At 40.6% G+C, this 23,073-nt stretch overlaps 1 protein-coding gene across 2 annotated transcripts in view; it reads right to left on the bottom strand.

Moving 5' to 3' along the window:
• The window catches only part of KNTC1 (kinetochore associated 1), a 102,025-nt gene that overhangs the window by 32,112 nt on the left and 46,840 nt on the right, over positions 1-23,073 (bottom strand). For both annotated transcript variants that reach the window (XM_031650855.1, XM_031650856.1), the window contains 18 exons: positions 22,886-23,029; positions 21,544-21,642; positions 20,279-20,382; positions 20,027-20,126; positions 18,888-19,022; positions 18,128-18,247; positions 15,961-16,033; positions 15,259-15,326; positions 12,952-13,232; positions 11,462-11,634; positions 10,922-11,019; positions 9,567-9,705; positions 8,577-8,633; positions 7,434-7,597; positions 6,496-6,600; positions 4,695-4,823; positions 3,963-4,079; positions 2,195-2,304 (listed from right to left, as the gene is read on the bottom strand). In XM_031650855.1, the coding sequence (XP_031506715.1) occupies positions 2,195-2,304; positions 3,963-4,079; positions 4,695-4,823; positions 6,496-6,600; positions 7,434-7,597; positions 8,577-8,633; positions 9,567-9,705; positions 10,922-11,019; positions 11,462-11,634; positions 12,952-13,232; positions 15,259-15,326; positions 15,961-16,033; positions 18,128-18,247; positions 18,888-19,022; positions 20,027-20,126; positions 20,279-20,382; positions 21,544-21,642; positions 22,886-23,029 (2,216 nt within the window). The remainder of the gene's footprint in view (positions 1-2,194; positions 2,305-3,962; positions 4,080-4,694; positions 4,824-6,495; positions 6,601-7,433; positions 7,598-8,576; positions 8,634-9,566; positions 9,706-10,921; positions 11,020-11,461; positions 11,635-12,951; positions 13,233-15,258; positions 15,327-15,960; positions 16,034-18,127; positions 18,248-18,887; positions 19,023-20,026; positions 20,127-20,278; positions 20,383-21,543; positions 21,643-22,885; positions 23,030-23,073) is intronic.

Raw genomic sequence — 23,073 nt, 5'->3', positions numbered from 1 at the left:
CAAAAAAAATTAGGTCAAGGTATGTGTTTCTGTAGTCCCAGCCACTCAGGAGGCTGAGGCAGGAGAATGGCGTGAACCCGGAGGCGGAGCTTGCAGTGAGGCTTTGCGGATCGCTACCACTGCACTCCAGCCTGGCGACAGAGCCGCAGACCTCGGCCCAAAAAAAAAAAAAAACAAGAAAAAAAACACAAAAAATTAGGCTGGTGGTGGCTCAATGCCTGTAATCCTAAAAGACTTTGGGAGGTCCAGACGGTGGATTGCCTGAACTCAGGAGTTGAGACCAGCCTGACAACACGGTGAAACCCCATCTCTACCAAAATACAAAAATTAACCCCGGTGTGGTGGCGTGTGCCTGTCATCCCAGCTACTCAAGAGGCTGAGGCAGGAGAATCGCTTGAACCCAGGAGGTGGAAGTTGCAGTGAGAAGAGATTGCGCCACTGCACTCCAGCCTGGGTGACAGAGCGAGACTCCATCTCAAAAAAAAAAAACAAAAAAAGAATCTGGTTACTATAGACAAAATAACAATTGAAATGCCTTTTTAGACCCTATTAATAAGACAATGATAGTTTAATTTGCTATACAGAGTAACCAAAATAGCAATAAAAGGCTTAAGTACCACCATTTTCAAGTCACTCTCTGATATTCTAAAGGTTATCTAAATTTATTCACGTAGACTGCCTGAGGCAGAGGTGTCACTATCATATGAATACAAATCATCAATGCCACATAAGTAGAATTATTATGAAATGAACTTGACATTATAGCTATTTAAATTTCAAAAAAGTATCCTGCACCATAAAACATCACAGAAGAATCTAGCAGAAGTCCAAATTAATAAAAAAAGATAAGGGTGTGCGTATCCTATTCTGGATTTATAGCACTCTAAACTGAAGAATGACATAGTTTTGTTACTTCAAACTACTCTTTAAGTCAGTGCTCCTTCAAGCTATGGGCAGTCTATAGTCCTTGACTTGCAGGTACAGGATGGTGACAGCCACGGTCTTTCCCCACTGTCCACAGAGACAAAGAACTAGATGCCTGCCTGGTGCAGGAAATGTACCAAGCAGTTTCATTCTCAATAACTCAGATTCTATTCATCTGTTACAAATCAGATGGGGGTTATAGCACCCATAAGATTTTAGAAGCAGTCATTAATAATTTGACCTTGAGCAGGTCATGTACTATGGGTTTGTTTTCTCATATATCGACTGGCAACATATGCAATAAGAACTGTAAAAATTAAATGAGGTGACATATCTGAAAGCATTCTGAAACCAGAAAACAAGTCCTTCTATTTACTAGATAGAAACATCTGAGTTATAAATTACATATCATTTATCCCTACTCATCAAAGTAAGCTGAATCTATAAATAACACATTTTATCTTAGTTCTAAAAATTCTTGTTCAGGCGCAGTGGCTCACCCCTATAATCCCAGTACTTTGGGAGGCTGAGGTGGGTGGATCACTTGAGGTCAGGAGTTCGACAACAGCCTGGCCAACATGGTGAAACCCCGTCTCTACTAAAAATATAAAAATTAGCCAGGCGCAGTGGTGTACACCTGTAATCCCAGCTACTTGGGAGGCTGAGGCCAGAGAATCACTTAAAGGTGGAGGTTGCAGTGAGCTGAGATTGCACCACTGCATTCCAGCCTGGGTGACAGAGCGAGACTCCGTATCAAATAAATAAGTTAATTAAATAAAAATAAGAATTTTTATAAATATTTCAATAGGAAATTAGAAATTCTCCCTAAATCAAACTTTTCATTAATTTTTAAGATTACTTTGCTCCCTAGCTAATCTGATTTAGAAGTTTATTACTCAGAAGAATATTCTCCAACTTTTCTGATCATAGGAATCATCTGAGCTCCTATTAGAGACCAGCAATTCCGAGGCCCCGGTCCAGACCCACTGAGTCAGAACTGCAGAGAGACCCAGAAACCTGCATGTGAAAGTTAGTGCCCTAGACGATGCTTAACAGGAGACAAGTTTGGGAAACACTAAATGGTGAATTTAAATGGTGATATCATAAGAGACTCTAATCTGACTTCATATTTACTCAGTTTGGGAATGAGCAAAAGAAAATATCAGAGGTCCATGGACCTTGTAAAATAATCATCGTTATTACTGTGTTCTTGCAATAAGGATTACCATTTTGTTAACAGCAAAAATACCATTAATGTTTAAAGAATTACCTGCAATATTCCAGAATGAGGCTTGTGTCCATATCTATATTCTCCACAAGAGCTTTAATGAGGTCTTTCTTGGTGAGAAAATGTTGCCTGAAAACTGGTTGAAAAGAAATCTAGAAATAAAAAGAACAAAACAAACCAAAAAAATCCTCTACACTGAAATGTATCAGGGTAAGGGCAACATGATGACTTGCCTTCTTAGTATCCTTTTTAAAAAGAAACATTTGTCTATAGCTCCTTCAACTTCACACTACCTAACCCAGCCATCATTCTGAGATTTCAGGTGTACTTGGGTCTGAAACTCCTTAGTCATCCTAACCATTGCCTCTTCATCTGAAAAGTTTGATTGTTAATGTCAACAGAACACCAGTTCCATTACTGCAGAAGAATTAAGCTTCAAAACATATAGCATTTCTGTACTGGTTACCTTCCTGATAAGTCAACTGTTTGCAAGTAAAATGTCTTATATTTTTGGTAAAGAAAACAGGGTTTTGGCTAATGCCTATAATCCCAGCACTGGAGGCGGAAGCGGGTGGATCACTTGAGGTCAGGAGTTCGAGACCAGCCTGGCCAACATGGAAACTCTGTCTCTACAAAAAATACAAAACAATTAGCTGGGTATGGTGGTGCATGCCTGTAGTCCCATACTCATGATCACTTGGGCCTCAGAGGTTTGAGGTATGCCGCAGTGAGCCATGATAATGCCACTGCACTCCAGCCTGGGTGATGAGATTCTGTCCCAAAAAAAAAAAAAAAAAAAAGAAAGAAAGAAAAAAAAGAAAACCGGGTTTTGCTTGTCTGTTCTTTTTTGAGACAGAGTCACTCGTTCAGGTTGAGCGTAGTGGCATCGCCTCACTGCAACATCTGCCCTGGTTCATGCGCCATTCTTCATGGTAGTTGGATTGCAGACCGCCAATTGCTCTGGCTAAGCAGGCTTTGTATTTTCGATATGGTCTCTGATCTTTTCTGACCTCGATCTTCTGCTAGTTCTCCCGAAAATGTTGAGAGGCATTATCATACCGTCCTTTCTTCACAGTGTCAAAAATAAAGGCCAAGGCCAAGCGTGCCCACGCTTGTAATCCTAGGGGCACTTTGGGAGGCCGAGGTGGGCTGGATCACGAGGTCAAGCATGGAGACCATCCTGGCCAACATCATGGTGAAACCCTGTCTCTGCTAAAATACAAAAAATTAGATGGGCGTGGTGGTGCGTGCCCGTAGTCCCAGCTACTCGGGAGGCTAAGGCAGGGGAATTACTTGAACCCGGGAGGTGGATGTTGCAGTGAGCTGAGATCATACCACTGCACTCCAGCCTGGCAAAAGAGCAAGACTCCGTCTCAAAAAAAATAAAAATAAAAATAAAAAAAGAAAGGCCATTTACTTTCCCCCTTCTAGGAGTTCTTAAAGCATGGTATAGCTGTATATACATTTTAATATTATCTTTAAATAACAGCAGCAGAAAACAAAAGTATGAGGCTAAAGGCTAGGCCCGAAATAGCATAAATGTCAATTGATACTAGATATATACCTATAAATGAGAAAGTTAAGCAGCTGAAAATGTCAGGCCCATTTTAGTTTTCTTAAAAATACAGAAAAAAGGAAATGAGGCAAAAAGTTGCTTATTTCTTTGAAAGCACCTATGTGTGTACTTAATAAAATGTATGAGGCAGTACACATACACTGTCTTCCCAAAAGTAAAGGACAAGATCTTTGTTTTAAATTTTCCAAGTGGGTAATTATCAGAATTGATGACAGCAGTACAAAGAATACTCACACCAAGTTTACCAAGACGAATGCCCCACTGGGCATCAGTACTGAGTTCATGGAACTTAAGTCCCATTTCTACGTCCTGATAGAGACTTGCCAGCTCAGAGCCCACCAGAGATATTGCCTAAAAAATTAAAATAGAATTAAAGTTCAATCATAAGTAGAATATATTCTTAAAACACCTTTTAGATGAAACCCAACAACAAAAATCATAACTTTCTTTGTGATAACCCTGTAGAATGTTACATATTATTTTGTACACAGTCGTTACTTCTTATGTAATATTTAGGTAATTCAGCTTTTCGTATAATGCTATATATTTAGCCTGGCTTTCCTTTATAATAAAAGGCCAAATTTTAGTTATCTTGCAAGAAAATCCCCATAAAAGGCAAATTTTAACACAATATCTAAGAGAAGTTTTCTATTAAACTTATCCTACAAAAATAAACTGATTCATGGGTCTAGGGTTTCAACTAAACCAAAATAAGATTTGAGGTTCTAAGGGTGTACACAGATTTTAAGAAATTAAAAAACCGTAATTCTTTGGGTTGAACAATGCTTATAATTTGCATATACAGGCAACAGTATGTCACCAGTCAAGCAGAAGTTGGTAGAAATCACAAGTTAGCTCAACATTTATTCTCCTAAATCTTTACAACCAGGTGGCAAAGCCAACTTCATTTCTCCCCTCAAATCCTGAATACTTCAAGAATTGAAGATGTGCTTCGTTAGGGCATACCAAGATTTTGTCGTAATTCTGCCATGCTTTATCTATGAGCTTCCAGAGATTTTCAAACACATCTTTTTGAGGTAAGAGAGTGCAGTAACCCAACGCCAGGTCAAGATCTACCAAGCGACAATTAAAAACCTATGGGAAGAAAGCAGCAAAAGAAGCAAATTCTTCACAATCAAAACAGAATTAACTTTGTTTACAAAGGGCAGAAATACAAATAGGAAGAATTTTAATTTATAATTAAAAAAACTTTTTAAAGAAAAAAAACAGAATTAAGTGTCTTGAGGTTTATCACTAAATTGAATTATATACACTATGAAAGAACAAGTATTTCATGAAAAGTTATAGTAAAATAGTTCTAATATGTTTGCTTATGTTTAACGTCCTTTATCACTATCCAAAGAGTAAGGAAAGCAACTACAAGTTCTATAGGGCACTGAAATATTTAGGGGTAAAGAGCCATAAGGTATGTAACTTATTCCTAAATAGAAAAAATACATACAAAATATCAAATGATTTTATATATAAATAGAAAAAGAGAGAAAGAGAGAGCATGCCAGAAAATGATAAAGCAATAAAGGGTATACCAGAGATCTTTGTACTATTCTTAAAATTTTCCTGAAACTTTGAAATTATCTCCAAACAAAAAATTTTGGGCCAGGTGCGGTGGCTCATGCCTGTAATCCCAGCACTTTGGGAGGCCGAGGCGGGTGGATCACGAGGTCAGGAGATCGAGACCATCTTGGTCAACACGGTGAAACCCCGTCTCTACTAGCCAGGCATGGTGGCAGGCGCCTGTACTAGGGAGGCTGAGGCAGGAGAACGGCATGAACCCAGGAGGTGTAGCTTGCAGTGAGCCAAGATCGAGACACTTCATTCCAGCCTGGACAAGAGTGCGAGATTCTATTTCAAAAAAAAAAAAAAAAATTGGGGACCTGGGCACAATATCATGTCTGTACTTCCAGCATTTCAGGAGACCAAGGTGGAAGGATTGTTTGAGGCCAAGAGTCCAAGACCAGTCTGGGCAACACAGTGAGACCTCTCTCTACAAAAACTTCAAAAATTAGCCAGGCATGGGGGCGCACCAGCAGCCCCAGATACACAGGAGGCTGAGCAGCAGGAGGGCTGCTTGAGCCCATGAGTTCAAGGCTGCAGTAAGCTATGATGGTGCCTCTGCACTGCAGCCTAAACAGAGTGAGACCCTGTCTCCAAAAAAATACCAAAATTTTTTTAAAGAAGTAATCTGACAAATGAAAATTAAATGCCTGATGCAACTATATTTTCATCAAAAGTCTATTCGAATCCGTTAAAAAATAAAGGGTAATGGAAAATTAGGATTTCTGGAATAGAAGTAAGTAAAAGGATCATTGGAATGCTTTAATCTGTAAAATAAATAACTACAGAGTGGGGCACAGTTGTTCATGCCTGTAATCTCAGTAACTCAGGAGCCTGAGGCAGGAGGATCGCTTGGGCCCAGAAGTTCAAGGCTGCAGCAAGCTATGATCATACTACTGCACTCCAGCCTGGGTGACAGAGAAAAACCTCATCTCTAAAAAATAAATAAATATAAATATAAGTAACTAAAATCAGGAGATGACAGTGGACAAGATGGACTACTATTTCATAAAAGCTCCATAGCATGTCAATTACCATAATAAAAATACAACTGATTAGCTATAATATAGTTTCTTGAAGTTTTTGAATAGTAAAACACTACTGTACTGAATCATAAACTATTGAGTCATATGCAGTTAACCAAGGTAAAAGGCAAAAAAACCCAAAATTTTTACCAAGAACAAATACTTACTTTGTGCAGTAGTGTTGTAGCATTTTCCCTGATAAATATAACAGCTTTTTCTTTCAATTCCATAACAACATGCCTTGATTTAACTAATGCAGTCTCTCCAAATAACTTTCAGAAAAGAACAAAAAAATATTTAGGTCTAGTTCTAGGTATCATTCTGAAAATTTTTTCAAATATTAAGGAACTTTGAAAATTCATCATTATATCCAAAAAGTATCAGAATTTAACCTACAGTGATAGAAAGTTGTGTCTGGGGGTGGGGGATTGACTGGGAGGGAGCAAAGAGGAAGCATTAAAAATACCCTAAGTCTTCACTGTGGTGTTGGTGACAAGGTGAATACATTGGTTGATACACTTAAAACATGCATTTTAATTTTGAAAACTATACCTCAATACAGTTCATTAAAAAAGAACCAGCATGTAATACGTATCAACAGAGTAGTAGAAATGAAGACAACTCCCTCTGAGGCCCAGCTTCATAAGCAAGTTATCAACAGTTAGTCTTCTAGAATCTCTTCAATGATGCTCAGTGATACTCTCAGAAGTAATTACAATAATTTGGCCATTTAGGTGATAACAAAATTAACAGCAGATATTTTGAGCAAATGTGGTATAGTGGAAACTGCACTGAACTTAGTGTGAAGACTTACTACTACAATATAAAACCTTGTGTAACTTATTCCACCTCCCTGAATCTGAGTTTACACATTTGTAAACCGGAAACTCCAGGGCTGTTGTAAAGAATGAGTATGAAAATGTGTGCAGGCACCTTATTTCCACACCAGAATCTTAAGAGATGCTCAACAAATGTTCTTAAATCTGACGAATTATCAATTTCCTTGCTACAAAGACAGTAGAAAAACGTGGACTCCAAATTCCTTTGTTAGTGCTTTTACATCTATATTCACCCCAAGTCAAAGTATTTGTTCTTGAAGCTCTACCTTTTCACTCAAACTGGCATTCATGAAGTTTGACACAGAGTGCTGAAGACAGGTACCAAATGAACCAACCACAAATCTTAGGGCCAGCTCCCACTGGCTAGATTCCTGAAGATTCTGAAGCAGGGCAGAGATGGAATTTATAACAGGTAAAACAAGGCCATCTCCTGCAGAGTGATAAAGTATTTTAATATTTAGATTTTTTAAACAAAGAAAGATCCTATTATTGAAAACTGTTTTCAGGGACAGCCTACTTCTTCAATACAGGTAACAGTCACAGAGTTTGTTCTCAAAGTTAGTTAACATGAGGCTTGACTTAAACCAGAAAATAACTAAGTTCACTAGTTAATGAGATACTTTGATTGTAACTTGCCTATTTTAATTGAGATATTTAAATTTTTAGCTGAAGAAAAATCATTTCTCTATTTGAAAGATAAAAATTTATAAATAAATTCATAGAAGTTAACACTATGAGCCAAATCACATAATCTACTGAACTTTTAGACAAATAACAATGTAAAAAAAAATAAACAAACAATTACATTAAGGATATTAAATCACATTCATATTTAGAATTTCAAGAAATTTCTAGAACTACGATTTTTTGTTTTTTAGAGATAGGGTCTTCTGCTGCCCAGGCTGGAGTACAGTAGTGCCATCATAGCTCACTGCAGCCTTGACATCCTGGACTCAAGAGATCCTCCCACCTCAGCCTCCCAAGTAACCAGGACCACAGGAGCACACCACCATATCTTTCTATTAAGAAATCTTGAAGCCGGACATGGTGGCTCCCGCCTGTAATCCCAGCACTTTGGGAGGCTGAGGTGGATCACCTGAGGTCAGGAATTCACCTGAGGTCAGGCAGGGTGGATCACCTGAGGTCAGGAGTTCAAGACCAGGCTGGCCAACATGGTGAAACCCTGTCTCCACTAAAAATACAAAATAATTAGCACACGACTGTAATCCCAGCAACTTGAGAGGCCGAGGCAGGACAACTGTTGAACCCGGGAGGTAGAGAGGTTGCAGCAGTGAGCCGCAATCGTCGTGCCATTGCACTCCTGGGCAACAGATCAGGACTCTGTCTCAAAAAAAAAAAAAAAAGGGAAGAAATCTTAATAGAATGCTATATATTTTGATGCCAAATACCTTCATTAAGGGAGCAGTATGGCAAACTAGTAGACTCCAAGGGATATCTCTTGCTTTCTACAAAAGATAATAAAATGTTAAATAATACTAAATAGATGGCCACACCAAAAGCCCAGACTTCATCACTATGCAATATATCCATGTAACAAAATAACACTTGGACCCCTTAAATTTATACAACTAATAAATACATAAATAACACTAAAGAAAATAACCCTCACACAGCACATACACTCACAGATGTGTAAATACTTCACGATTATAAAAAAAGTTCTAAAGCAAACTGCTGCTTTAAAAATAAATAAATACACAAAGGAAAATGCACAGGTAAGTGTAAAAGCTGATAAATGTCCACAGCCTGAAGGAGCGGCATCCAGATCAAGAAACAGAATATCGGCCGGGCACAGTGGCTCACGCCTGTAATCACAGCACTTATGAAGGCTGAGGTGGGCAGATCACTCGAGGTCAGGAGTTTGAGACCAGCCTGGCCAACATGGTGAAACCCCATCTCTACTAAAAATATAAAATTAGCCGGGTGTGGTGGCATAAGCCTATAATTCCAGCTACTCAGGAGGCTGAGGCACGAGAATTGCTTAAACCGAGGAGGCAGAGGTGCAGTGAGCCAACATCATGCCACTGCACTCCAGCCTGAGTGACAGAGCAGGACTCCGTCTCCAAAAAAAACCAAAACGAAAAAACAAAACAAGAAACAAAACACGGCCAGCTCCCCAGTCCCCTCCTTCCCCTTTCCCTCCGCCAAGGGTAACCACTGCCCTGACTTCAAACAGCACCAGCTTAGTCCTAGCCTGTGTTTGAACTTTACATAAATGTAACCACACAGTATTTATTCTTTTGTATCTGCTTCTTTAGCTCTACATTATGCCTATAAGGTTCACCCACATTACTGTGTGTAGTTCTAGCTCCAAACCTCTAGTTTAAATTTACATAAGGCAGAAATATACAGAAAATAATGACACAAATAAGATTTACCAGTTAGAGGCACAAGAGATGAAATCAGTTCATAAATCACCGGAAGCACCATCTGTGACTCAAGAACAATTCCATCTTCACTGAAGAAGTCACTGTAAGACCACTCTTCATATGGATCTTTATGTGTCCCAAAAGAAGCCTAGGTGCCAAATCATACAAAAAAGAGAGGAGTCAGTACGCTGCACAACACAGGTAACCATCTTCAGCAAGCAGAATCAGATCTATTAGAGCCAAGCAATTTATTTTATTTTATTCATTTATTTTTTTGAGTCAGAGTCCCACTCTGTGGCCCAGGCTGGAGTGCAAAGGTATGATCTCGGCTCACTGCAACCTCTGCCTCCCAGGTTCAAACGATTCTTGTGCTTCAGCCTTCTGAGAAGCTGGAATTACAGGCTTGCACCACCACGCCTGGCTAGTTTTTGTATTTTCAGTAGGGATGGGGTTTCACCATGTTGGCTAGGCTGGTCTTGAACTCCTGACCTCAAGTGATCCACCCACCTTGGCCTCACAAAGTGTTGTGATTACAGGCATAAGCTACCACACCTGTCCTTTATTTTAATTTTTAAACTTATAAGAGATGAGGTCTCACTGTGTTGCCCAGGTTGGTCTTTAACTCCTGGGCTCAAATAATCCCTCCACCTTGGCCTCCCAAAGTACTGGGATTATAAGGCGTCAGCCATCACATCTGGCCTAGAGCCAAACAGCATGGGTGGCCAAATACTACCACACATATTGTGTTTCTTCTGGTCTATGGCTTATAGAAATTTCAATTTAAGTTAAACTCTAACAGACGGACAATGTCGAGGGAGGCCTTGCTGGAGGCCCAATGTTTTGAAAGCTGGTGCAAATTAAAGCCAATTAAGTGACTGGAACAGAGAAGTGGCCTCACGCCCTTATGTTGTTTTCCAGTCTAGGGTAAGAAAATATAAGAGATGGATTCAGTATTTTCATAAACTTTGTAAATGATTAAAAAACGGGCCAGGTGCAGTGTGGCTCATGCCTGTAATCCCAGCACTTTGAGAGGCTGAGGTGGGGGAATCAGTTGAGCCCAGGAATTGAAGACCAGCCTAGGCAACATGGTAAGACCCTGTCTCTACAAAAAAAAACTTTTTTAAATTAGTCAGATGTGGTGGCACACACTTGTAGTCCCAGCTACTCAGGAGGCTGAGGTGGGAGGACTGCTTAAACCCAGTTCAAGGCTTCAGTAAGCCTTGATCATGCCACTGCACTCCAGCCTGGGTGACAGAGTAAAACCCTGTCTCAAAAAAAAAAAAAACACAAAACAAACAAACAAACAAAAAACAGTGCATCATGGGTTGCCCGGGATTTAAGGAAAAAACTCAAAAGTAACTTACTTTCATGAGGATTCCACAGTCATCCATTTGGCACTGTCTAGAAAGTTCTACAGCCATTAAAGTATGTTTACACAGTTCTAAAGCATCTAGTAAAAAATCTGAAACAAAATGGAGAAAAATCATTAAATTCATATTTCATGTCTTTAGGATAATGAAAACAACCTTTTTATAATTACCATTTAAAATTCTAAGGAAAGCCGCAATGCAGATAGAAAGGTTCCATATAGTTTTGACTACCTTAAAAAGTTAAACCTTTTTCTCAAGGTTGGCTTGAAAATAAGATCAGATATGGGAGGCAAGGAATTTCATAATCCTATGAAAGTGAGTAATGTCAACAGTCAGAAATGACATGGTTAATATTTTGAATACTTCCAAACAATAATCCTCAAAGAGAATCAATTATAAGCATCCCTTTGTAAGACGCAGATACTATCTCTAGTCTGATAACCATGATGCCCAGTTGTAAAGAGACAGCATTTGGGAGACAAGTGTGAAATGAACCAGAGAATATAAAGCTACATATTTTATAAATCTTGTCACCTGGACTGCAAATGGTGGCAGCTTGGCATGCTAGATCATGTATCACGGAAGGAAGACTCAGTCCCACAGGCACTGTCATTGGGACATTATCAGCCAACATCTGACAAAGCTTCTGACACGTCAGAAACAGCAATTTCCCAGTATCAGCATTGCAGTGATACTTAAACAAGTCTCTTTGGAAGAAAGAAAGTATTGGTAGTTACAACTCACACTGAAAGTAAACGCATGTGCCTTTCTTGGATTAATACATCACCACCACCATCAACACATTAAATGTCTTTTAAATGTTCTCATGGTATATAGTGTAGTTTTTCTTTTCTTTCCTTTGTTATTTTGAGACAGGGTCTAGCCCTACTGCCTAGGCAGGAGTGCAGTGGCACAATCATGGCTCACTGTAGCCTCAACCTCCAGGGTCAAGCAATCTTCCCACTTCAGCCTCCCAAGTAGCTGAGACTACAGGTGTGTGCCACCACACTTGGCTAATTTTTAAATTTTTTTTTGTAGAGAGGAGTTCTCACTATGTTGCCCAGGCTGGTCTCAAAACTCCTGGGCTGAAGTAATCCTCCTGCCTTGGGCTCCCAAATTGCTGGGATTACAGGTGTGAATCACTGCGCCCAGCCTGTTTTTCTTTTTCTGAGACTGAGTCTCACTCTGTCGCCCAGGCTGGAGTGCAATGGCACGATCTCGGCTCACTGCAACCTCCACCTCCCAGGTTCAAGCGATTCTCCTGCCTCATCCTCCCAAGTAGCTGGGATTACAGGTGCCCACCACCACACCCAGCTAATAGTTGTATTTTTAGTAGAGACAGGGTTTCACCATGTTGCCCAGGCTGGTCTTGAACTCCTGACCTCAAGTGATCCACCCGCCTCAGACTCCCAAAGTGCTGGGATTACAGGCGTGAGTCGCCACACCTGGCCCCAGCCTGTTTTTCAAATAACTAAGGATACCGTTCGCTGCTGAAGTGCACAGTAACCTAAACTTAATGGTTATGTTACCTAACTCTGCAGTATTGCTTACTTGCCTTTTATGCTACTACTTTCTGACACTGAGGCCCAAAATACGCTCTGAGGGTGAGAAATCAAGAATCGCTTCTGTGAAAAAAGAGTGTTACTGGCCCTCCCCTTATGACTGAAGAAAGAAATCAGGTAATTGTTACTTTCTTTCTTTTTTTTTTTTTGAGACTGAGTCTCGCTCTGTCGCTCAGGCTGGAGTGTAGTGGTGCGATCTCGGCTCACTGCAACCTGCCACAATCCTGACTCAGCCTCCCTAGTAGCTGGGGCTGTAGGCACGTTCCACCACGCCTGGCTAATTTTTTGTATTTTTAGTAGAGACAGGGTTTCACTATGTTAGCCAGGATGGTCTCGATATCCTGACCTTGTGATCCGCCCACCTCAGCCTCCTAAAGTGCTGGGATTACAGGCGTGAGCCACTGAGCCTAGCAGCAATTTACTTTCAGAGAAGCTATGCAATTCAGGGACCTGGAATGTCACCTGCATTTTTTCAGTGCTGTTTTGATGTTCCCGTCTTTTAAGGCTCTCAAGGTCAGCTCTGCCTCCAGCTCTTGCTTGGACATCTGCAGGGCCAGTGCCTGTCTGTGCAGCTTTGATTCCATGCTTGGGTTCCGCATCTCAGCAGCTATGGGCTCTGGGGTGCTCCTGGGTTTGTGTTTCACCTGTGCAACTTCGTGAGCTTTAATGTGCTGCTCACGGAGATCTGCTACCAGGGAACGATTGCTATAATCTTCAAATGAAAGAAAGACCTCAAAGTTCTCCTGTAGCAAAGGTAAACAAGACAAAGTCCCAAGTCTGTTTAATCTATAGTTTTTTGGTTTTTTTAAAAATAATTTTAACTTTTACTTTAGATTCATGGGTACACCTGGGTATATTGTGTGATGCTGAGGCTTGAAGCACAACTGATCCCATCACCCAGCATAGTACCTGATGGGTAGTTTTTCGACCTGTGCCCTCCTCCCCTCCCCACCTCGGCCAAGTAGTTCCCAGTTGTTTTCATCCATCCATTCATTCACTTATTTTTAGGCAGGGTTTCACTCTGTTGCCCAGGCTGGAGTGCAGTGGTATAAACACAGCTCCTGTAGCCTCCGCCTCCTAGTCTCACACCATCCTCTCGCTTCAGCCTCCAAAGTAGCTGGGTCTACAGGCACACATCACCACGCCCAGCTAATTTTTGTTATTTTTAGTAGAGACAAGGTCTCACTATGTTGCCCAGGCTAGTCTCAAACTCCTGAGCTCAAGTGATCCTCCAGCCTCATTCTCCCAAAGCGTTGGGATTATAGGCATAAGCCACTGTGCCCGGCCTCCAGATGCTTTTCACAGAAAAAGCTATTTACAGCAGGTCTCAAATTTTTGGGTCATAGGACTCCTTTACATGCTTAATTGTATGATTCCACTTATATGAAATAGCTAGAATAAGCAAATTCACAGTGACAGAAAGTAGAGATAACCAGGGGCTGGCGGAAGAGAGGAAAGGGGAATCATTGTTTCACGGCTAGAGTTTCTGCTCAGGGTGATGAAAAAGTAGATAGAGGTGATGGCCGCACAACACTGTGAATGTAATTAACACCACTGAATTACAAACAAAATAACTGTTAACATGGAAAATTTTGTTATAAGTATTTTAACAAAATTAAAAATTAATAATGCATCCAGGCATGGTGGCTCACGCCTATAATCCCAATACTTTGGGAGGCTGAGGCAGGCAAATGGCTTGAGGCCAGGAGTTTGAAACCAGCCTGGCAAACATGGCAAAACCCCGTTTCTACTGAAAATATAAAAACTAGCTAGGTGTGGTGGTGCACACCTGGAGTCTCAGCTACTCGAGAGGCTGAGACAGGAGAATCTCTTGAACTCAGGAGGCAGAATCTGCAGTGAACTGAGATTGTGCCACAGCACTCCAGCATGGGCAACAGAGTGAGACTTTGTCTCAAAAAAAAATAAAAAATAAAAAAAATTAATAATACAACTTACCAAAAAAATCACTGAATTGCATAAAATGGATGAATTATGTGGTATGTAAATGACATCTCAATACAGCTGTTGAGAGAAAGGAAAACCAGTATCTCCAGTCCCCAAAGGCTAGTGCAAAAAACTTTTTTTTTTTTTTGAGATGGAGTCTTGCTCTGTCACCCAGGCTGGAGTCCAGCGGCACAATCTCGGCTCACTGCAATCTCCGCCTCCTGTTTTCCTTTTTTTTTTTTTTTTTTTTGAGACGGAGTCTTGCTCTGTTGCCCAGGCTGGAGTGCAGTGGCCGGATCTCAGCTCACTGCAAGCTCCGCCTCCCGGGTTCACGCCATTCTCCTGCCTCAGCCTCCCGAGTAGCTGGGACTACAGGCGTCCGCCACATCGCCCGGCTAGTTTTTTGTTATTTTTTAGCAGAGACGGGGTTTCACCATGTTAGCCAGGATGGTCTCCATCTCCTGACCTTGTGATCCACCCGTCTCGGCCTCCCAAAGTGCTGGGATTACAGGCTTGAGCCACCGCGCCCGGCCCCCGCCTCCTGGTTTCAAGCGATTCTCCTGCCTCAGCCTCCTGAGCAGCTGGGACTACAGATGCGTGCCACCACACCTGGCTAAATTTTTGTATTTTTACTAGAGACGGGGTTTCACCATGTTAGCCAGGATGATCTCGATCTCCTGACCTTGTGATCCGCCCACCTCAGCCTCCCAAAGTGCTGGGATTACAGGGGTGAGCCACCGCGCCCAGCCATGCAGAAAACTTTAAGGAGGGACAAATGCACTGACTGGTCAAGTAATAATGTTTAACATGGCTCGATATGTTTACCTGTAAGCTAGCAACCTCTTTAAACAGTTTCAACATTTCTTCACATTCGTCCTTCTTCTGCAGATTGTCTGTAATTAAATTTTTAAAAGTTATAGCAGACATGCAAATTCTCATATTATTAGAATTTTAAAGAGAAGAAATTTTAATTAGCTTTGGTTCTCTCATCTCAAGTCTTCAGTAGTTCTTCTCAGATGATAATATATAGTAACTAAGTACAAAAAGAGATCTAATTTGAAAAAAATCTAATTATTCTTTCAGGAGGTAGAAAACAGAAGTTTATGAGTTACAAAAAAGTTATTTTTCTGAAGTAAATTGTAGCTTCTTTTTTTTCCCCTGGAAAGTTACTTTCTTAACTGTTTTATTTAACTTTCAGTTCAAATGGCTTCTCCCCACCATCATAAGCAACCAATAAATGAGAAAAATGAGCAATGAGTGCGAGACACTAAGGAAATCTAGTCTAGCACTAAACAGTAAGTGAACATATAAAGAAATGATAGGTTGATTTTGCATCCGTCTATTCTTACATTGCTGATAAAGGAATAAAGGAAGAAAGACTTTTCATGAAGCAAAATGGGTAAGATCAATAAAGACAATCAGAACCAGAAAAACTGTGGGTGTGGTGAGAGTTATCATTGACGCCTCTTTCTGAAGAGGATGAGCTTTGGAACAAAACTGAGATGAGAAAACAGAAATAAAAGCTACCTTTCTGAATGTCACATAGTATCTTAAGAATGTCCACGGATGTCTTTGCTACAGACGTTCTCCAGGCTTTGCCCTAAAAATAAATAAATAAAGCGAAACAAAATCTACTTCCTTTTCTGACCAATTCAGTAGTACACATACAAATACACAAAAACCACAGAAGCAGAAAAAACAATCATGGAGGAGTTGGGCAGCTGAGAAATGGATCGTTAATGAGCGTTACACAGGGTAGACCTGAAAAACTCCAGTATGAACTCCTGGATATATGATTTAGAAATACCAAAGAATATGCAACTCTCCCAAATAACCTTTCAACTACATTATGATTAACAGATCCTTATTCTCTTTTAGAGTTATTTATTATTTGAAAAAACATTTGGAAAAGTTAAAAAGAACAGAAGTCTAAAAAATGGCCTAGAGAACAGAAGTCTAATATAATAACCACTACCTTCCAGTGATTATTAAAAAAAAAAAAATTTAAGAGAAGGAAAAGGCCGGGCGTGGTGGCTCAAGCCTGTAATCCCAGCACTTTGGGAGGCCGAGATGGGCGGATCATGAGGTCCGGAGATCAAGACCATCCTGGCTAACACGGTGAAACTCCGTCTCTACTAAAAAATACAAAAAACTAGCCAGGCGAGGTGGCGAGCACCTGTAGTCCCAGCTACTCGGGAGGCTGAGGCAGGAGAATGGCGTGAACCCAGGAGGCGGAGTTTGCAGTGAGACGAGATCCAGCCACTGCACTCCAGCCTGGGCGACAGAGCGAGACTCCATCTCAAAAAAAAAAAAAAAAAAAAAAAAGAGAAGGAAAAAAAGGAGATGCTTTAATTAAAAGACATGATGTATGTAAAATGTTTAGTAAGTGCCTCGCCAATAAAAAAATTCAAACAGTTTCATAACGAGAGCAATTCAAACTGGTAGTTAAGAATACAGACTATGGTATTAAACAGTTTGAGCTGAGGTTCTGCCCCTTTCTAACAACCTTGGAAAAAAGTCATTTACCTTAATATTTTAGTTTTCGAACTTAATATATAAGGAGACAACAACAGGAACTACTTCACACCTTTGTTATGAACAAGAAATAGCTATTTAACTTAACCTATTGCAGAGTAAATATTAGGTGTTTAAAAAAACAACAGCTTCATTTTTCAACAGGAAAAAACATTACTGAAATGGACTGAGAGAAGAGAGAAGTTGGGAGGTATCTATCCTTAGGGGTTTAAAAACCCAACTGTTGGCCAGGTGTGGTGGCTCACACATGTAATCCTAGCACTTTGGAAGGCCGAGATGGGCAGATCACTTGGTGTCAGGGGTTTGAGACCAGCCTGGCCAACATGGTAAAACCTGTCTCTAGTAAAAATACATAAATTACCCAGGTGTGGTGGTGGGCACCTGTAATCCCAGCTACTACCAGCTGAGGCAGGAGAATCGCTTAAACCTGGGAGGCAGAGGTTGCAGTGAGCCGAGATCGTGTCACTGCACTCCAGCCTGAGCAACAGAGCAAAACTCTGTCTCAAAATAGAAAAGAAAAGAAAAAAAACCCAACTGTTGGGCATGGTGGCACATGCCTGTAAACCCAGCTACTTGGAAGGCTAAGGCTAGAAGAGAACTTAAACTCAGGAGTTCAAGACCAACCTGGGCAACACACCAAGACCTCATCTCCTAAATATAATATTAAAAAAAAGAAAAAATTAAAAATCAGTAAGAATCCAACTATCCTGGAAAAATCAAGTATTCCTCATCTGCACAAAAGTAAACTCTCTTAAAACCATTTCTAAGTTTCAATGTTATAAGATTATATAGATGTATATTGGTTCTGTAGCTGATATTACTATTTGACAATAATTATGTCCTATATAACAGGAAACATTGTTTATATTGCAAGGCATTACAGAAACCTTTCCTGTACAACAGGTACTCAGAGATACCCGCTAACCCACAGCTCCCAGGTCATTCTCTGTGGACTCAAGCAGCCACTCCATGGCGGCCATAATTGTTTTTTGGTTTTTTTTTTAAACCAGCAGTAAATTTACCCATGAATTGTGTTCACTAGGCCACCCGAGCAGTGAGAAGGGCAGATCTTCATATGTGTACGTCCATCTTTTCCATCCTATTGATTAATAGCCATAAAAATTGGATTTACTTATATTTTACTTAGTGAAAATGTCACCTCTTTAGAATGATCTGGCCCTTCTTGTAATGCCAATCGTGCCCATATGATGACTCTTTCTGCAGTTTTCTCAGCTTCAGCAGGAGGCAAAGACTTCAACAGAAGGAGACAGTCTTCACTCTATAAACAGGGTTTGAAAGGAAGAAAAAACAGCTGGTATTTGCAAAGGACCGTGTGGTCTTACCTCTTTCTTTTCTATTTAAAGATGAAAATACATCATTTGGAATAATAGATTATGGTTCAATGTTTTAATAATCTGAAAATCCATTTTTATTTTATGTGACTTTAAGTTTCAGGATACAAATGCAGAAAGTGCAGGCTTGTTACATGTGCCATGGTGGTTTGCTGTGCCCATCAACCTGTCAACCACGTTTTAAGCCCCGCATGCATCAGCTATCCATCCTGATGCTGAAAATCCATTTTTGATGACAGAAAACAATAAAATAAATGTAAAATACAATCCTAGATGCTGAAGATTTAATTCCTAGGCATTGCTATGATTATAGAATCATATAAAAATAATGACATTTAAAAACACAATAGGCCGAGTACGGTAGCTCACACCAGTAATCTCAGCACTTTGGGAGGCTGAGGTGGGTGGATTACTTGAGGTTGGGAGTTTCAGACCAGCCTGGCCAACATGGTGAAACACAGCCACTGCATTCCAGCCTGGGCAATGGAGCGAGACTCTGTCTCAAAAAAAAAAAAAAAACACAGAAACAAAGAAGCCATACGAAATGACAACATAAAACTTACAAACCTGTTCTCTATCAATCAGGTCAATAATTCTTAGACTGTAGATCTCATCATCAGATAACATAAACGCTTGGGCCACCTTTAAAGCATCTTCTAAAGAAGATGGGACATCTTGTTTGAGAATGTATCTAACCACCCTCTGCAACAGATAATATGAACATTTCTTTGTTATAAAACTCACAGAAAACCAAGAAATCATTTGCTCCTAAGAGCAAAGTGGCCAAAAAATTAAAATAATGCAGCAAAAAACTAAATTGTATGAAAAATTAAAACATGATTTATATTCTGATCATTCCACAGTCCTGTCTTCTTTCTTCTATAACTTCTTAATTTACTATTTGGTGTCTTTTTTTTTTTTTTAAGACAGTCTCCTCTCCCTCTGTTGCCAGGCTAGAGTGCAGTGGCGCAATCTCAGCTCACCACAACCTCCGCCTCCCGGGTTCAAGTGATTCTCCTCCCTCAGCCTCCCAAGTAGCTGGGACTACAGGCATGTGCCACCACAACTTACTAATTTTTTTGCATTTTTAGTAGAGACGGGGTTTCCCCATGTTGGCCAGGATGGTCTTGATCTCTTGACCTCATGATCCACCCACCTTGGGCTCCCAGAGTGCTGGGATTATGAGTGTGAGCCACTGCTCCTGGCCTATTTGGTGTCTTTAATACTCTCATAAAAAGGCCAGGTGCAGTAGCTCGCACCTGTAATCCCAACACTATGGGAGGCCGAGGCAGGCAGATCATCTGAGGTCAGGAGCTCAAGACCAGTCTGACCAACACGGAGAAACCCCATCTCTACTAAAAACATAAAAAAAATTTAGCCAGGCGTGGTGGTGCATGCCTATAATCCCAGCTAGTCGGGAGGCTGAGGCAGGAAAGTCACTTGAACCCAGGAGGCGGAGGTTGCAGTAAGCTGAGATCGCGCCATTGCACTCCAGCCTGGGCAACAACAGCGAAACTCCATGTCAAAAAAAATAAATACTCTCATAAATAACTGAACACCTTATTAACATCATATCTAACAAAAGAAACGTAGTGGAAAAACCTAGCTCTATCAGCCTCCTAGAACATAAAATCCTCATTGAGTTTCCCATGTTGCCCTAGAAATGAAAGAAAAGAGAAAAAAGACTCTTCAAAGAGTGTACTCACCATTATTTCCTTGTTTAAGAGATTTACCTCTCTTATTCCATAGCCTCGTAGAAGTTTTTTCATCTCCATTAGTTTGTAACTTTCCTGTAATAACTTGACTCTGAAAGCAAATTTATCCATATTAACATGGTTTATCTTTTTTATGAAGTACTACGGAACACAGTAAACAATATAGAAACATAAATGAACGTCAACTCGAAACACAACGTTTCTCCAGAGCGCAAAACATTGTTTGGTAGACTGTAATCTTACTTGGGATGGTCCATTTCCAGGTGCTGTTTCACCAGTTGCTCCACAGCTGCACTCCAAGGAACCACTGCCGCATACATGATCTTGAGCACAGCATCAAATATGAGCTACAAAAAGATGCACGCATGGACAAGGAACAGCCCTCAGGTTTACATGCAAGTAAACAGCACAGTCTAATCAGCAGAGGTCTTACATCAACCACATGGTAGTTTGAGAATATTTCATCTACTCACTGGAAAACCATTTATTTCTTCAGTTTTCACATACAGAGAACAATTTGACTATTCAGAAAAATTCAGAAGAGTATTTTGTCTGCTGTAAGCTAAGACATACAGCTTTATTGCTTTCTACGGTCTTTACAATCTCTGGGTTTTTTTGTTTTTTTGAGACAGGGTCATGTTCCCATTGCCCAGGCTGGAGTGCAGTGGCGCAATCTCAGCTCACTGCAAACTCCACCTCCTGGGTTCAAGCAATTCTCCTGCCTCAGCCTCCCAAATAGCTTGGACTACAGGTGAACACCGCCACACCTGGCTAATTTCTGTATTTTTTGTAGAGACGGGGTTTCACCATGTTGCCCAGGCAGGTCTCAAATTCCTGAGGTCAGGCGATCTGTCTGCCTTGGCTTCCAAAAGTGCTGGGATTACAGGCATGAGCCACTGTGTCCAGCCTTAGTCTCTGGTTTAAAAACAGTTTTCATTATTTTACTTCTCTTTTATCGTGGTAATAACAATGCGAAGTTAAAATAAAGGCATATTACAACATATTAAAAAATGTCTCACATTGCAGGCGATAACTGAAAAAGAAAAGTCTCCATGTTTGCATAACCACAGAAAAGCCTGCAAAGATATGCATACAACTGTCCATGGAGGTTACCCTGGGGGTGGAAATGAGTAAACATTCACTTTTTATTTTCTGTAATTAAATAAAACAGACACTTTAGGAGAACAAAGTGGGCAGATCACTTGAGCCCAGGAGTTCAAGACCAGCCTGGGAAACCCTGTCTCTACAAAAAATACAAAAATTAGCTGGATGTAGTGGCACGCGCCTATGGTCCTAACTACTCAGAAGGCCGAGGTGGGAAGATTGCTTGAGCCAGGGAGGTTGAGGCTGTAGTGAACCATGATCATGTCACTGCATTCCAGCCTGGGCGACACAGCCAGACTCATCTCAAACAAAAACATATATATGTTGCTTTTATGAACAGAAAAAAGTTTTCAGAAAAGACTTAATGCTCAAAAGGGAAACACGAATGGTCACTATCTACTTACGTCCGTGTCAGATAAACATCCTATTACTGCCATGGCCTTTGCTTCCCATGCTGTTTCAAAGAGTGATGTGGACTTTGAACTGCATCTATTCAGTAAATCCTAAAAAGGGATAAACATGTATGTTTTTTAAAAATTAAAAATTCCCATTAAAAAATGCCACATAGGCCAGGTGTGGTGGCTCAAGCCTGTAATCCCAGCACTTTGGGAGGCCGAGACAGGCGGATCACGAGGTCAGGAGATCGAGACCATCCTGGCTAACACGGTGAAACCCCGTCTCTACTAAAAAAATACAAAAAAAACTAGCCGAGCGAGGTGGCGGGCGCCTGTAGTCCCAGCTACTCGGGAGGCTGAGGCAGGAGAATGGCGTAAACCTGGGAGGCGGAGCTTGCAGTGAGCTGAGATCCGGCCACTGCACTCCAGCCTGGGTGACAGAGCGAGACTCCGTCTCAAAAAAAAAAAAAAAAAATTCTAATTAGTCATAAATGTTGAATAACGGTCTAAAAATACAAAACTGCAAAAAAAAAAAAATGGGACTTTAGTTTTATATGGTATAGAAAATTTAAGAATGAAATATTCTTGAAGAATCTACAAATAAGATTACTGTAGCACATTAATAATGTCCACAAGAAATAATTGCTAATATTTATTGAGCTCATGCTCCTGTGATCTCACAATAGCCCTTTGAAGAAAGTACCGTGAAAGGGAAATATCTTGGGCCCCCAAAATCACTAAGGAAAACTCAGGCTGGAAACTGCTTAGGGCAAACCTGCCTCTCATTCTATCAAAGTTACCCCTCTGCTCATTAAGATAGCTGCATTATCTGACTGCCTCCTTTGGAAGGGCTAATCAGAAACTCAAAAGAATTTTAACATTTTGTATCACCTATCTGTGACCTGGAAGCTCCCTCCCGCTTGGAGCCTTCCTGCCTTTGCTTCAAGTTGTCCCACCTTTCCAGATCGAACCAATGTACTTCTTACATATGCTGACGGATGTCTCATGTCTCTCCCTAAAATATATAAAACCAAACTGTGCCCGGACCACCTTGGGCACATGTCTTCAGGACTTCCTGAGGCTGTGTCATGGGCGCATCCTCAACTTTGGCAAAATAAACTCCCTAAATTAACTGAGACCTGTCTCCGATTTTCTGGGTTCACAGTCCTAATGTATCCCCACTCTGCTCAAGATGATTAGTAGCAGAATTAACCCACATTTTTAACCAATTCAATATGCTGCATGAGTCCTACTGATAAAGCATATGACATTCCTTAAAGAATTAAGTATTTACTGCAGTGCTGCACTGCACAGATCCAAGAAATAAGACTAGATCTAAAGGAAAAGTTACCTCTATATACAGCAACAGAAGTTCCTCCTCTTGCAAGTCATGTTCTCTCATGTAAACTCTTACAAACCTCTCTAGGACGGAGGGAATCAGCTCTGGGGCCAGCACTTTATCAAACATTCGGAACACTATGGTGGTTGTATTTTCCTGGATGCCAAAGGAAAGAAAGATGGCATAAATACAGACTCCAC

The sequence above is a fragment of the Papio anubis genome, chromosome 9, assembly GCF_008728515.1.
Source record: "Papio anubis isolate 15944 chromosome 9, Panubis1.0, whole genome shotgun sequence".
NCBI lineage: Eukaryota > Metazoa > Chordata > Mammalia > Primates > Cercopithecidae > Papio > Papio anubis.
Note: the sequence above shows the minus strand (reverse complement) of the source record. Positions and strands in the feature narration are given on the sequence as shown.